The sequence below is a fragment of the Clytia hemisphaerica genome, unplaced genomic scaffold (genome assembly GCF_902728285.1).
Source record: "Clytia hemisphaerica strain Z4C2 unplaced genomic scaffold, Clytia hemisphaerica genome assembly, whole genome shotgun sequence".
NCBI lineage: Eukaryota > Metazoa > Cnidaria > Hydrozoa > Leptothecata > Clytiidae > Clytia > Clytia hemisphaerica.
Genome location: NW_027104433.1, coordinates 1,044,756 through 1,059,155, shown reverse-complemented (window position 1 = coordinate 1,059,155; position 14,400 = coordinate 1,044,756). Strand labels below are relative to the sequence as shown.

General features: G+C 32.8%; 1 protein-coding gene across 1 annotated transcript; it reads left to right on the top strand.

Moving 5' to 3' along the window:
* The first annotated feature begins 3,176 nt into the window (after positions 1-3,176).
* Positions 3,177-11,725, top strand: LOC136820690 (uncharacterized). The gene is made up of 14 exons (XM_067076890.1): positions 3,177-3,836; positions 4,090-4,159; positions 4,875-5,014; positions 5,265-5,417; positions 5,827-5,917; positions 6,147-6,269; positions 6,733-6,809; positions 7,010-7,158; positions 7,647-7,723; positions 8,358-8,442; positions 8,753-8,801; positions 9,521-9,548; positions 10,082-10,279; positions 10,890-11,725. Exons 1-14 carry the CDS (start codon positions 3,183-3,185, stop codon positions 11,663-11,665), a joined length of 2,670 nt encoding a protein of 889 aa, XP_066932991.1. The 5' UTR covers positions 3,177-3,182; the 3' UTR covers positions 11,666-11,725.
* The last annotated feature ends 2,675 nt before the right edge of the window (positions 11,726-14,400 follow it).

The following is a 14,400-nucleotide window of genomic DNA, read 5'->3' as shown; positions in this document are numbered from 1 at the left end:
GACTTGTTTTCATTCTAGCTTAATATACAATTCACAGACCAAAAAGGTCTGTTTTTGGAGGTAATGAAAGTTACCCCAGTTAATGGTACAGAGAGAGTGTAAGAGCGTACTTGTGTGTTGTTTGTTGTGTGTTGAAGCAAAATTATTTTTACTGTCGTTGACCTAAGAACTGACTTTCAATTTCATTTTAAGTTCTTAATTAAGATATTTCCACCATACAAAAACCACAGCCATAACTAGCTCTCAAAGTAAAGTATGGCAGAGAAGTGCAATGTATCACTATTAGACGGTAATTGACTTTTCGTTTGGTTTCTTTTTTGGAAAACTCTTTATCCCTCTATTTAAAGTTCTTCCCTCCCTTCACACTGTATTTATATTTACTGTACAGGGCACATTTTGGGATTTGGGATTATTGCAAGGGCTCTTTATACTCTTATACTTTGAATATATAAAAAATTTCTTTTTAAAATAGGTCTTGGCAGGTCTTTGTTTTAAATTTGAATTATTTTAATAAATTAGAAAATAAGCAAACTAGCAATAAATTTCAAATGATGGTCAGCAAGGATACCTTTGATGAGTTTTTGCACCAAATTTCAAAAATAACCAATGAATGTGAGAGGAGAGAGAAAGATGCAAATTTTAAAGTATGTCAATCTTTGGTTAAAAAAATTAAAACAATGGAAAATGCTTTGAGCTTAATGGTTGTTGCAGTAAAGGCGGGTCATAAAACTAACTGTCCATTGACTGAAGTTGAACTGGAAGAGTTGCTCAGTAATCTTAAGAAATTAACAATTTATTGGATTGAAAAGAAAAATGGGCAAGCTAAAGCTCCTGTTACTGCAGATTTCTGTCGCTATGCAGCGCAAAAAGAATACACTTCTACAAAGGGTAGACCAAAATATGTGATCGATTTGGATTATGTTTTTACTCTGAGACAATATTCTTTCAAGTTAAATAGAATAGCTAAAATACTTTCGGTTGACAGAACAACACTTTGGCGCCGGCTGAAAGAGAATGGCTATGAGTCAATGGATAAATGGACCAAAGTTACTGATGATGAATTAGACAGCTTCATTCTTGAAGTAAAAAAACAACATCCCTTATGTGGCGAAGTTTCTGTGATTGGATTTTTAAGGTCCAAATCCATACTTGTTCAAAGATGGCGTGTCAGAGAGAGCATTCATCGCATTGATCCAACCAACACAGCCTTGCGCTGGTTTAAACAAAATCCAAGATGGGTCTATAGTGTTCCTGGACCAAATTCACTTTGGCACAACGATGGTGTACACAAACTCATACACTGGGGACTCGTAGTCCATGGCTGTATAGATGGCTTCTCAAGACTGGCAACATCGCTTTTGTGTGCTTCAAACAATCTCCCAGAAACTGCCTTGGCTGGTTTTTTAAGTGGGGTTGAGAAGTATGGCCTGCCTGCTAGAGTCCGAGGGGATAGAGGTGGTGAAAATGTTGGAATAATGCGATACATGAGATCGCATCAAGGCTATGATGGCGCCTATATTCAAGGACCCTCTGTGCACAACCAGCGCATAGAGCGTTTAAACTACGACATAAATCATGCTGTTTTGAGCCATTTTATTCATCTTTTCCTTTTTATGGAGAAAAATGATTATCTTGATCGAAATAATCAGTTTGACCTGTTCAGTTTGCACTTGGTATTCATTCCAAGAATTCAGAGGTCCTTAGATGAATTTCGTGAGGCCTGGAATCACCACCCAATGTCAACTGAGAAAAATAGATCACCATATCAGCAGTGGCTTGAAGGCATGATGGATAACAAAAAAGCCGATCAAAGAGGTGTTCGCACTTACGTTTCCAAACTCAATGATGAAAATGATCCACTTTATGGGGTTGACCCAATATCTTGCGTTGATGAAGAAGATGAACCTGTTAGTCTCGTGGAAGTTAATGATATCTATATGGGAGAGCAATCCAAATATTTCAAAGAAAAAATTAGTAATGAAATGGATTTGATTGCTGATGACGGTAATCATGGAATTGAAACTTACCTTCTTGTTAAAGAATATGTATATGAGGTTTTTTCATAACCATAAAATGTCAAAGATTTGTCTTGAATAACAATTTAGCATCAGTATTGTTAATTTTGTTCAGTAGAATAGTCATTTTAAATTCTAATGGTGTACATAATTTATGAAGAGAGCTTGAAGATTTTCTCAGCATATACCATTTTGTTTAATATTTAAAACAACTAACAATTATTTGGTGGTACTTGTATTAAGCTGGTGCTTTTACTGGGATCTTGGTGCCATAGGGGAAGAAAATTTGTCACAAATTTTCCTGGAACTTTCTTTGTTTAAATAAGACAAACACATGGTCCATTGATCATCCATTAATCTTTGATTTTTTCTTTAAATTACATGTTTCTTGGGGAAACAGGCTCAGTTGTGCTTAGTAAAATTTGAAATAAGGCTCAAAATAAGCCTGGTTAGACAGAGGCTTGCCAATATGCTTCTGTTCTGGTATGCTTATTTTTTGGCAAAATTCAGGTCTTGGTATGCTTTTAAATGTTATGATTACTAAAAAAACATGTAGTGTTATAGAAAAACTAAATTTACTTTTGGAAAAATATGCTCAGCTGGGAAATAAAATCTTGAAAATATTTCATTCCTTAATAAATTAAGATTATATTGAATTGTTTACTGTCTTGACCAATCTGATCAAATTTCATGTTTCCAATTGGCAAAATTTAAAGTTTAGTAAGTTTGTTTTTGTTTAAAGGAATCTACGTTTGTCTATCTACGTCTATTTACTTTCAATCTTCTATTTCTGAGCGAGGGGTATCTAGGCAAATCAACCTTTTTTGACCTCTCAAAAATCCCTCTAAAGTTCCTAGATTCAACGTTTCAGTCCCTCTAATGGTTACCATAGTTAGGAAGGGGGTTGATCCCATTTAATTTAAATCCTGAAGGGCTAGAAATGAAACTGTTGTGCGATTGAAGGTAGTTACATCCCACCAAAGTTTTGTGCGCCGCCCTTTGCGGTTTGCATAGAAACGCCAGATTATTAAGCATTTGTTAGCATTTACAAATTACAATAATATGTCAGCTCGCTGCACTAGGTTCAATCCCTCGTCCATATATTATACTATACATGCTCAACAGTGCTCAAACCTTAGTAAAAAAATTTTTTTCAGTGATAAAAATATGTCGCACAAAGAAATTGTATCTGGTATAAATAAATTTACAAAGCAGGGAAAACGTCAATCAACAACTTATCAATCTGAAAGTATCTACACTTCAAAGAAACCCAAAAAGATTCCAAAGACACTTGACTTTAACCTAACAGCCTTTGAAACAAGAGTTGAAAATGTTGACAATGAAATAGATGGATCGTGTCTGAATCTAATTGGTGTTGGACGGCTGTCAATATCAGCTGATTCTGATGCTGAAGAGGTCAAAGAAAAAATTGTCAGAATTGTTTCAAAAATGAAATATATTCTTCCGTCTGCAAACCTAAACCAATACATGTTCATTAAAAGGAAAGGTAAAGCCAACAAATTTCTACTTGAAGTAACTGATGATGACTATCAATACAATGCAAGTGCATTGAAGAATCTTAAGACTAAGGATGCCAGTACAGTCTATATACTTTATGATAAAAATGTTATTGACGAAGATGCAAAGAAAAAGACCAAGATGAAACCGTCTGAAAAGCCAAATCAAGCCATCAAATCTTTCAAATCTAAAATCATGGAAAACAATGACGAAGATGCTGACAGTGACGATTGTTCTTCGAATGATGAGGGGAGCTCAATTGATTCAATAAAGTCGAAAATTGACAACTTGTTTGCATTAAAGGTTACTTATTTTCTTTCTTCTTGGTAAGACTTTGACAGACTTGCTTGTGGAAGGGTGTAACCTTCTACCAAACATTTTATAACAGTATTTTTAGACATCAAATAAAAAAACCTTTCTTTGACAGTCAGTTCTCTTTTTGAAATTTAAATTAATGTAAATCCTTTTAGTCAGTACTCGAATGTCCTCCCATATAATTGATATTAAAATGCTCCTTTCACCTTGGGTACTAAATTCCTGTACATTTGCATTACAGCCCAACAAGAAAAAGGAATCAAGTATTGATCTTACAGATGAAGAACCTACTCAAGGTGGAAGTAATTTGGGTAAGTAACTTATTTATTCATTACACTTTTTTATAAGCAGCCAACCCTAAAGTTAGGGGTGATAGATTCTGCTATTATAATAATCTGCACCATGATGGCTGGCCTCATTTTTGATACAGAGTGACATGGGGGCTGCCTCTTTTTTGTGTTGGGTTTGGCCTTTCTTCTAGGTCCCTGAGAATTGATGGGAGCTAGACCCCTCTGCATTCCATGTATGTAGTGATACTTCGTTTCAGTCTGAAACTATGCTTAGCTGTGTGCTTATCAGAGTAATAAAATTGAAAGGTTTGTTAATTTTGACCGCTGGATTTGGACACAATACTTTTTAATGATAATCAACAGTTTTTATTGACTGCCTAAATATTGAATGTCTAAATATCGATAGTAAGCACTTTATATTGACTGTCAATCTGTTTTTCTGACAGTCGATATCTAATTCTTTATAACATCAATTTATATCCTTGACTGTCAAGAGAAAGATAATATAATTATTATCAAATCAAGTATCATTTTTAAACTAATTTTTCCTATTTTGAGGTGACTGACAAAACACATTATTTGGACCTGAAGCCGCAAGGTTTATTCATTTTGCCACTTTTTTATCAGCTTATGATAACAATCCACAAGCCCATAAAAGTGACTGCTGACAATTTACCTTTGGTGAGACAATTAAATAGATATTGTATATTATTATTTAATTATTTATCTTTTTAAGGAGAAGCAAAAATTGTATACAACAACTTAATGCTGGCAGTAACAGTTTTGGCAAACATTGACAAATTTTTAGAGACCATGGATGTCATTTTAAGAGATAAAAAGAACGAGTTACAAGAAATTGAAATTGCACTTGGCATGGTATGAACCCCCAGTTTTTCATTATCCTCAAATTTTTATGTGCACAATCAGCAAAATTAATTGACTGTATCTCTAAAATATGTTTTACTTGATTTTAAACTTCTTTGTTTTGTTTACAAGGTCATTAAAACATGATCAAAAACATAATTAAAATTTAAGGATTCATTAATTTTTTTTGCTATTAATTAGTTAATTATTAATTGTTAATTAATTAATTGTAAAATGATTTTGCTCTTTTCTGCTTTTAAAGGCACTCCTTTGCATACAATACCCCAGAGAAGACATTTGGGATGTTGCTTTTGATGACTTAAGTGACATTTTAAGTCTCACGAAAGACAGTAAACAAACAATAAATGACATATTGTTCTTGATTTTGAATGCTATCAATCATATTGATTGTAAGGTAGGTATTGTGCGTTTTTTTCCAGTACAATTGGTTTTCAATTTAATTAGAAATCAATTTCTTCAGACTCTTGCTCTTTGAAAAGTAACCATTAGTACATAAATAATCATATCTTAACCTATTGGTATTCTATTTATCAACTGCTTGCTAATCTGGTCTGGGGAAATAAATTAAATCTTTCTTTCTCAAAGTATTCAACACCTATCTACTGTAATTAGATAAATTATCAAATCAAGAAACTATGCAGTTTTTTTACTGTAAAACTTTAGGCGGGAAATGGGATTGAAATGAGAGTTTTCGATGATTTAACATTTGTAAGCACTAGGTAATACACAGAAAATTCCCTTTAGAAAATTAACAAACAAACTTCACTTTGAAAATGGTCAGAATATTTGATATTTAATTTTAGATCTGGTCAGAGAATTTCCTCCCGATTTTTACCAGTTTACTCCAAACTAAAACATGGAATGAAGAATATCACGATATAAGTGAAGATGCCAGTAAGTATCTTATTTTTTTACTTTCTTCTGTTATTTGAATATTATTATGTACTCAGGTATGAGAACATTTAAAAAATAATTAGATGAAAAGTTTTCCAATGTTTTTAGTAACTTTAGTCTTATTCAAATCAGTAAAGTTTTAAGTATAAAAGACTTTAGTGTAATCATTTAGTCACTCTGGGCATCTGACAATAATGTTGATTTTTTCCCCCTACTTTTTAATACACAGATTGTACAATAGTCAAAATGCCATATGCATATAAATGCAGGTCTTTTGAAGATGTCTTCGATAAGTTCAGGGCAAGAAGCACAATAGAAACTCCATCATCCCTCAAAGAAAATGTAACTTCTGGTGAGTAGTTCCGGATTACTGTAAGGGAATAAATTAATGTGAGAATAAATTAAGGTGGAATAAATCAATGTGGAATTAATTAATGCAAATTTGATCCTAATTCACATTATTAGATTCCGCAACACTTACAATTTTTGGTCATTCGCATTAATTATTTCCGCAAAACATAAAAATTTTCAGCTTTCATTCGCATTAAATAATTCTGCATTAATTTATTCTTGCATTAGTTTATTCCCTTAAGGTAGGCAAGTATTGCCCATTTTGTGATTTTTTGCCAGAACCCCTAGGGAAAAAAATGGTAAAAATAAATCCCCACAGCAATTGATTAATTTTTAAAGTAGTTAGGTCCTTGAAATGGAAATTAGAAGTTTTACCTTAAAGCTCAATTCTTACTGAGACAACTTCTTCTTTTTAATTATTCCAGCAGAGATTTTTTTCTACTATGGATTTCATATTTCTTTAGAATCAATGTTCCAGCGAAAATATTTCTCTTCTACACCACCAGTCTTACTTCTTTCTATGGAATGGTTGTTGCAAAAGGTAAAATTTTTTTATTAATTTAATAGCCAAGGAGAAACTCCTCAAAATGACAGATTTAGCAGATTTAGTGTTTTGTATTATTCAAGTCATAAAATAACCCTGTCAAAGAAAATAAAGCTGTCAGGATTTCTGGAATTTACAACTGGGTCTCCAAATGATACTATACATACTGAAGTTAACCATTCTTTTAATTTGACTAGGGTATGGTTCTTGATTCGAAAGCAAAGCTGCCAGCTTATCTACTGGAAGATGTAGAAAACAGCTGCATGGACGAATACAGAATCAAAATGGTTGTTGTGACACATCAAAATCATTCGAATGTGTTAGTTCAATCGAATGACCTTGTTTGGTGAGTATGTTATTTGAGAAAATCAATGAAACATATGTATATTCATTATATACCTGTAAATAAATGACGCTTCGCAATGTTGAATATTATTCATACCACCTTGGTTTAAAAAATCATGATAACCAATGCTTCTCAAATGTTTTTTCTATCCTCAAATGCGATGATGACATTAAAAAACATTCTTCAACAAAAAACCGCTATTGTGAAAGTTTATAAAAGTGAAAGGAGGTCTTTCTTACCCTGGGCTAGAAACCCAAATTTAAATGAAAAATAAAAATAAAAAAATAAATTGGCATATTTTTACATCAAAGAAATGCAGTGAACACTGAGAACATTACAAATACATTTTCTCTAAAGGTATGGTGTTTTTGGGACTTGACATTTTGCAAAAAAACATGAAAGATTAAATTTGTGTTCTCAGTGTTTACAGGACTTTTTTGATTGGAATAAACGGGTCCTAAATATCTGCTTATTATTCTTTTCTTTAGGAGAATATATGGAAACGGAAAATTGAAAATAAAGACCAAATTTCAAGAACTTTTACATTTTGAATGTGTTACAATCGGTAAGGGTTTACTTTTGTTCAGGGACATTATTGTGTCCTAGCAGATTTTACATTACACACTTTATTTTATGATAATAGGTTCTATAAGAATATAAGGTTAAAAATTGCCTAAATTGTAAGGATATCTTAAGAATATTCCCAGCATGAGTTTCGTGTAAATTAAGTTTTTGTCAAACACAAAATTATGGAAATCAAAATAAGACAATATCTAACTAAAGATATGCCATGAAATAACCCGAGATGAGCTGGAGTTTTTACAAGATGCTTAACTGATTGGTTATTTCTAAACCATAGGGACGACGCGTTCTTTAGGAAAAGTAATAAATACGTTTGTCTCAACATTTAACGATCAATAGAGTCATCAAAGAGCTTGTAAAAACTCCAGCTTGACCCGAAATAACACAATGATACTAAAAATATATGCCTTAACATCAACATGTACATGGAAAGTTTAAACAGAAACTTTTTTCTGATCCTGAAAGATTATAATATTTTATTTTGCTAAATCATAAGAATACTTCACCGTCAATGAAAAACACTATTTTTATTTTATAAAAAGTGCTTGTTTAAAGCTTACAGTGTTTCTAGAAAATACCCGAAAGTTATGTTCACTTTTATATATTTTTCTTTTTAGACTTGATCGTTTACAATAAAGATTGCAAGCTTTTAATGGCAGTCGAAACTGACCTTTTGGGAAATGGGAAGTTTTTAATGGACAGGTAATCATTTTAAATAATTTAATCGTAGAATTTTATATACATTTATATACATTACATTTACATAGAATATTTCAACTTCTTGTAAAAAGAACCAATATACTTTTGGAGATCAAGAAATTAATGGTGAAAATTAATAAATAAATAAATAGGTCTGACAGGTGGCTATTAAACTCTTCCTTTATTAGGTTTCTTCTGGCATCCAAGGACAATACCAGATAAAAGGAGCTATAATAGTAATTAAATGTGTTTACGATATATAATTCTGTTAAGACGTTTGTTTTTCTTTTATTCTCTTGATTTTGTCATTTAGATTACAAGAAAGAAAACAATCAATGACAACAACAGCTAGTAAAGCTCTGGTAAGTTTATTACTGTAGTTTGTCTAAAATAACGCGATGCAGAAATTAAACATTTTGGAAGGCACACACAGAAAATGGGACTGAAAACAATTATTAGATTTCCAATTTCAATTTCAATTTCATCCAGTTACATCACGTGTTAATGCTCGAACAAAATAATAATTAATCGTTTCCTTGGGACATCTAGATTAAATCTACCATTGAAGAAAGACAAAATTTGATGAAATGAAATTACAATGTTCATAAAATTCTTTTCCCAACATTTTTGATGAAACTTAGAAGAATTACCCCCATATTTTGTAACGTCAATCGTTTGAATGACAACATTCGAAAACCCCATTATGCGTGATGTTTTAGACAAATTACATGTTTTTTTATAAGCATATGAAAATTTGAAGGTCAGGCTCGTCGATATGCTTTGTTCTTAAACAATAGATCTATTGTTTTAAAGGGTTTAATTTGGGTCTCAGTATGCTTATAAGTGTTATGATTATAACAAGAAAAACATGTATGGTAACACAGAGATTGGTTGTTGATATTTCCAGATTTATTTTTCCAGAATTTTTGATACAATGGTATTTTAGATATTCTATTATAATATTGCTCGAGCTTTTTTAATGGTTTGTTTTTAAGGAATAGGTGTCTCGTTACCACGTTGTTGACTTTAGGACAGTTCAGTAAATTCAGTTAAAAGATATGTTAAATTTACACTTTTGTAGGGCTCTCAACATGGTTCAAAAGGAAAAGGTTTGTCTTTTTTTATTCTTCTTACTTAATAAGTATAATATCTTGATAATTTCCTGTTTTGGTTTTCACCCCACGTAAAGCAGTAACAAGGTTCTTAGAAACAACCCTAGTTGACGTGTTTCAATAATATACCTTGAGGAAAGTAATTTCGCAAATTTTGCCCTAATCTTCCGTAAGACTAATCACAAACAAGTAATTCTTGAAAATTTCTGTCCGTCAAATTTACTAAAAATGATAGAAAAGTCAAGCATATAGCACAAAAAGATAGTAAAAGTGAGCAAATACGTTTACTATCCAATAACAACTACTTTCCTTCTTTTTAGTCAAAAAATGGGTGAAGAAACATTTGATTTTTATTTAATTTGCGAAAGAAAATTATTTTCGTGAAACTCAAAAAAGCACTTGATTTGCAAAGTATTCTTCCACGAAACACAATTTTGGAGAGCGTAATAATTTGCAAATTAATTCTTCCCTTAAAGAACATTTATAGTACATCCGTAAATTAATAAATAATATATATATATATTTTTTAGAAGACTTAGAAGGAATCATGAAACGACACCTCGGCACTATTTATGGTCAGCAAAAACTGAAAGATCAAACCATGGTACTGGCAAGAAGAGCTTTTTTTGACAAAAAACGGGGAAGATCTACAGACATTTCTCGCCTGCATATGCTGTTTGTAGGAAACCCAGGAGCAGGAAAAACAATGGCTGCAAGATGCATGGCAGGTAGGTGTCCCTACATTTTTATTAGTACTAGTAAATCGCATGTTTTGAAGTACAATTATCGATTCACGAGTTACAAGGAGAAAATTGTAATTTGTCCGATTCCGTAGGACGAATATCGATTACCTTAAAGATACTAAATTTCGTCCGTACTAATTTTCGTGCAGAAAATTTGCGTTAAAGAACAAATTTAGTGAAAAATAAATTCTTAAAAGAAATCTCTTAAATTTCTATTTTTTTGCCGACCGACCGACCCACATTTTGAAACTGCTTCGCCCGTAAAACAACAAATCAATTTGGACTCGCTTAAATTCAATGAATAAAAGAGCTTTTTGAAAAATTATTTTTTTGTTCTATTGAGTTTTGTTTCCTCTTTCACAACAAAAGAATTAAGGGGTCAAGCCCAAACGTTAGTTCTCCTTTAAAGAAAATAGGTAAAAAATTCGAGTCTGTGTTTGACATTTAAAGTGTAATTCTTCGGAAAGAACAATAACAGATTAATATTTTACTCAAAATCCTTCTCAACCAATGTGATTTGAGTAATAGTGATTAAATTTACAATTTCAAAATCAATGGGCTGTTTCAATTTCCTTTTATTTATAATCACTTTCAGGTATTCTTAAAGATATTGGAATTTTGAAGAAGGGACATCTAGTGGAGGTTCAACGCTCCGAACTGGTGTCCCCCTACATTGGTGGTACAAGCCAAAAAACAAAGGCAGTGTTGAAAAAAGCAAAAGGGGGGGTTTTGTTTATCGACGAAGCATACCGGCTCAGTTCTGTTGTTGGCAAAGATTACGGTAAGGAAGCCGTCGAAACTTTGATGTCTGAGATGACGGAACCAGATTGCCCATTGATGATCTTTGCGGGTTACGAAAAGGAAATGATGGAGTTTGTCAATGTCAACTCAGGCCTTCAACGGCGAATTAAACATAAATTCGCTTTCATTGACTTTTCACCCAACGATTTGGAAACCATCACAATAAAAAAGCTGAGCTCTAGTTTTCCACGCTTTCCACCATTCAAGACTGGAGAACTGTTAAACGAATGTTTTCGGAAGCTCTCCAAGGAGGTAATTTCTAAGCACAATGCTGCCCTGTGCACCGACCTGATCGACCAGATCCAAACCGCTCAGGAATCAAGGTTGCCTCAGGACTGCTCTGACGCGGACCTTCGAAAAGTCACCGAGGATGACCTAAAGATCGGCATTGAAGCTTTTTTAAAATGCCACGAAGTAAAACCAACGAATGAAAAGTTGGACTCTGGGGATGGCGATATCAATGAGCCAGAGGTGTGTTGGAGATGTAAAAGAAGCATGAAAGAAGGCTCGGATGATGAATTTACACCACCAAGGGTCGTTCCCGAAATAGTTGTGAATGTAAATGGCTAAAACGATTGAATTTTACTCGGCGTGTTGTGTTGAAATTTTGTTCTATATTTTATTTTAGGGTCTCTTGTCTCTTTTGTTTCTTTGCGTGGAATTTTTGACCTCGCGAAACTTTATCTCGCGAAAGTTAATCCGCTTAAAGTATATCTATTAAGCTTTGATGTCTTTTTGCAAATAATAAATAAATAATTACAACAGGAATGCCATGTTATATGCTATGCTATTTTCAGAGAACTGTCACCATTCTTGTACAGCGATGCCAGTTTTTTTTGTAATTTCTTTTGTTTCTCATAGACAGATAAATTTACATTTCGTCAATTTGTATCCTTCGTTTATTTTTATATTTATTATTTTTTGGTTTTACTCTTAGGTACCTAATAGCCGACACCGCCACCCCCCCCCCCGCTAATTGATTTTTTGAAGATTTTCCACCCAGGACATTCTTATTCCAACTCCCCCCCGCCGCTTATTCCAATCCCCCGGCTATTAGGTACCCGAGAGTAAGCATGTTATAGCCAGTCTCAATTTGGATATTTAGGACCTTTTCATAGGTAGAGAGATACCCTGCAAAATTTATGGATGAGAGCGGTTTTTACGATACTGTAATTATTGTCTTTGTTTTATCAAAAGATAATGAATATGTCATAAACGTCAACACTCCCTCGTAAATTTTGCAGGGTATCTCGCTACGCCTATGATTTTTTATTAGAAGAGATGTATGTATTTTTATTAAGATGTTTAGAGAGATGAGATTTTTATATTTATTATTTTTTTGGTATAGTTTTTAGCCCGTCTCCATTCGGAAAATAACCTAATTTCTGGAAGGTATAAAATTTTATACTTGGGACTTTTTATTAGAAGAGATGTATGTATTTTTATTGATATTTTTAGTGAGATTAGATTTTTGTATTTATTATTATTTGGTTTGCTATATCCCGTCTCCATTTGAAAAATAACCTTTCAAAGTTCTGGAAGGTATGGAATTTTATACTGGGGACTTTTTATTACTTTAATGGGTTAAACTTTCGCGGGATTAAATTTCGTGGATTTGGGTGTCATCCGCGAAAATCCGCGAAATTAAATCCCAATGGAAATTTGGAAGGGCCTCATCCGCGAATTATTTCTAAACAAAACTTAAAATATGTCAAACAAATACTATTTGAATGTTTACTGGCATCAAAGAAGCGCTAATAATGTGTAGTTCAAAACAATTAAAATGCATTGTTTGACAGAAGTCTCAAAATCGTGAAAATATTGCCATCCGCGAAATTTTTGAATTTCGCGGATAGGCCAAGCCGCAAAATTTAATCCCCGCAAAAGTTTATCCCATTAAAGTAGAAGAGATGTATGTATTTTAATTGAGATTTTTAGTGAGATGAGCGATCATTCTCTGGTCTTTAATTGATGGCGGGCGGTGTGATTTTGATTTATTGATTACCTTAATCCCTTATTTCTTTAATTTTCGCGCTCTTTGGCCGCCCGATAATTATGCGCGAATTAGTGACAAATATTTTTGGGTGTTTCTAGCCTAAACACCATAATAGCTTTAGTAGCTTTAAGAAATATTCGTTTACTATCTTTTTTGTTTTTACCCTTCCTTTTATATGGTCGAACTAGAGTACAGTATTGTTTTTGCTGAATTTAATAATATGTTTTTTCTTCAGTTCAATGGAATAATATACAATGTCGATAAAAATATGATAAAATGCGCGAAATTTAAGGGAATTAAGGTATTGAGCGGTAGGGAAAAACTTCTTAGTACAAAGAAATCTATTACAGACCAAAGAGTGTGTACACTGCCATAAATTTTAGTTCTTATTATTTATGTTAAAAAAGAAACATTTTACTTATTCAAATTTTGTTACTGAAAAAATCTATATATATTTCAAGATAAACACACGTTTTATTTTTAATTTGAACCTGGTTTATAACAACATGGAGGCAGAAATTTGTAAAAAAACTAAAAAATTCTGAAGGATATGGACAGCAGAATTGGGATACGAAAATTCAACCCCCTCCCCTCATGTACGCAAACGTACACATTTGCTCTGAGCCCCACCCCCCTCCCCCGCCTTATTTTCGGCTACCCCGCTTTGTTTTTCTCCATAAACATGATGTAGCTTAATAATATTAAAACTCAATGGAATAATGGCGATAGGATAGCATAACTGTTTATGACCTAAAATATTTCCCATTTATATGTTTCTGAGGGATTTTGAAAAGTCAAAACAGTTCAAGGAAGAGGCACTTATTACTTTTTTGCGTACGTACGCTTTCTTTTCACCACCCCTTTAGTGCGTACGTACGTGCTATGAAAGGTTAACATAAGAAAATCGTATAGAAAATCGAATATTCGTGTTTCGAAATTAAATTCCGCGAAAATTTCTTCCCTTAAGGTAAACGTTAAAAAACCACTCAAGATTTTTCTTCGAAATGATATATATAATCGGACAGCTCTGTGGTTTAGGTACACGTTGCTACTATTCGTGTCTTTACGGAGCAACTGTAACGTTGTCGAAAAATATGCTTTTAGGCATTTTGAGGATTATTAAGGTTATCAAAGAATTTAAGAATTTATAAACTTTTGAAAATGTTCTTCTGGTTTGCGCTCTGTTCCTTCCTTCCAGATTTTTGCAAGAGGAAGAACAGGCCCTGTTTTGGGCCTTTTCAGGCCGTGGTCGCAACATAAAATCTTGAAGATTTTCTGATATATACAATTGAACATAATCTGTGCTAGC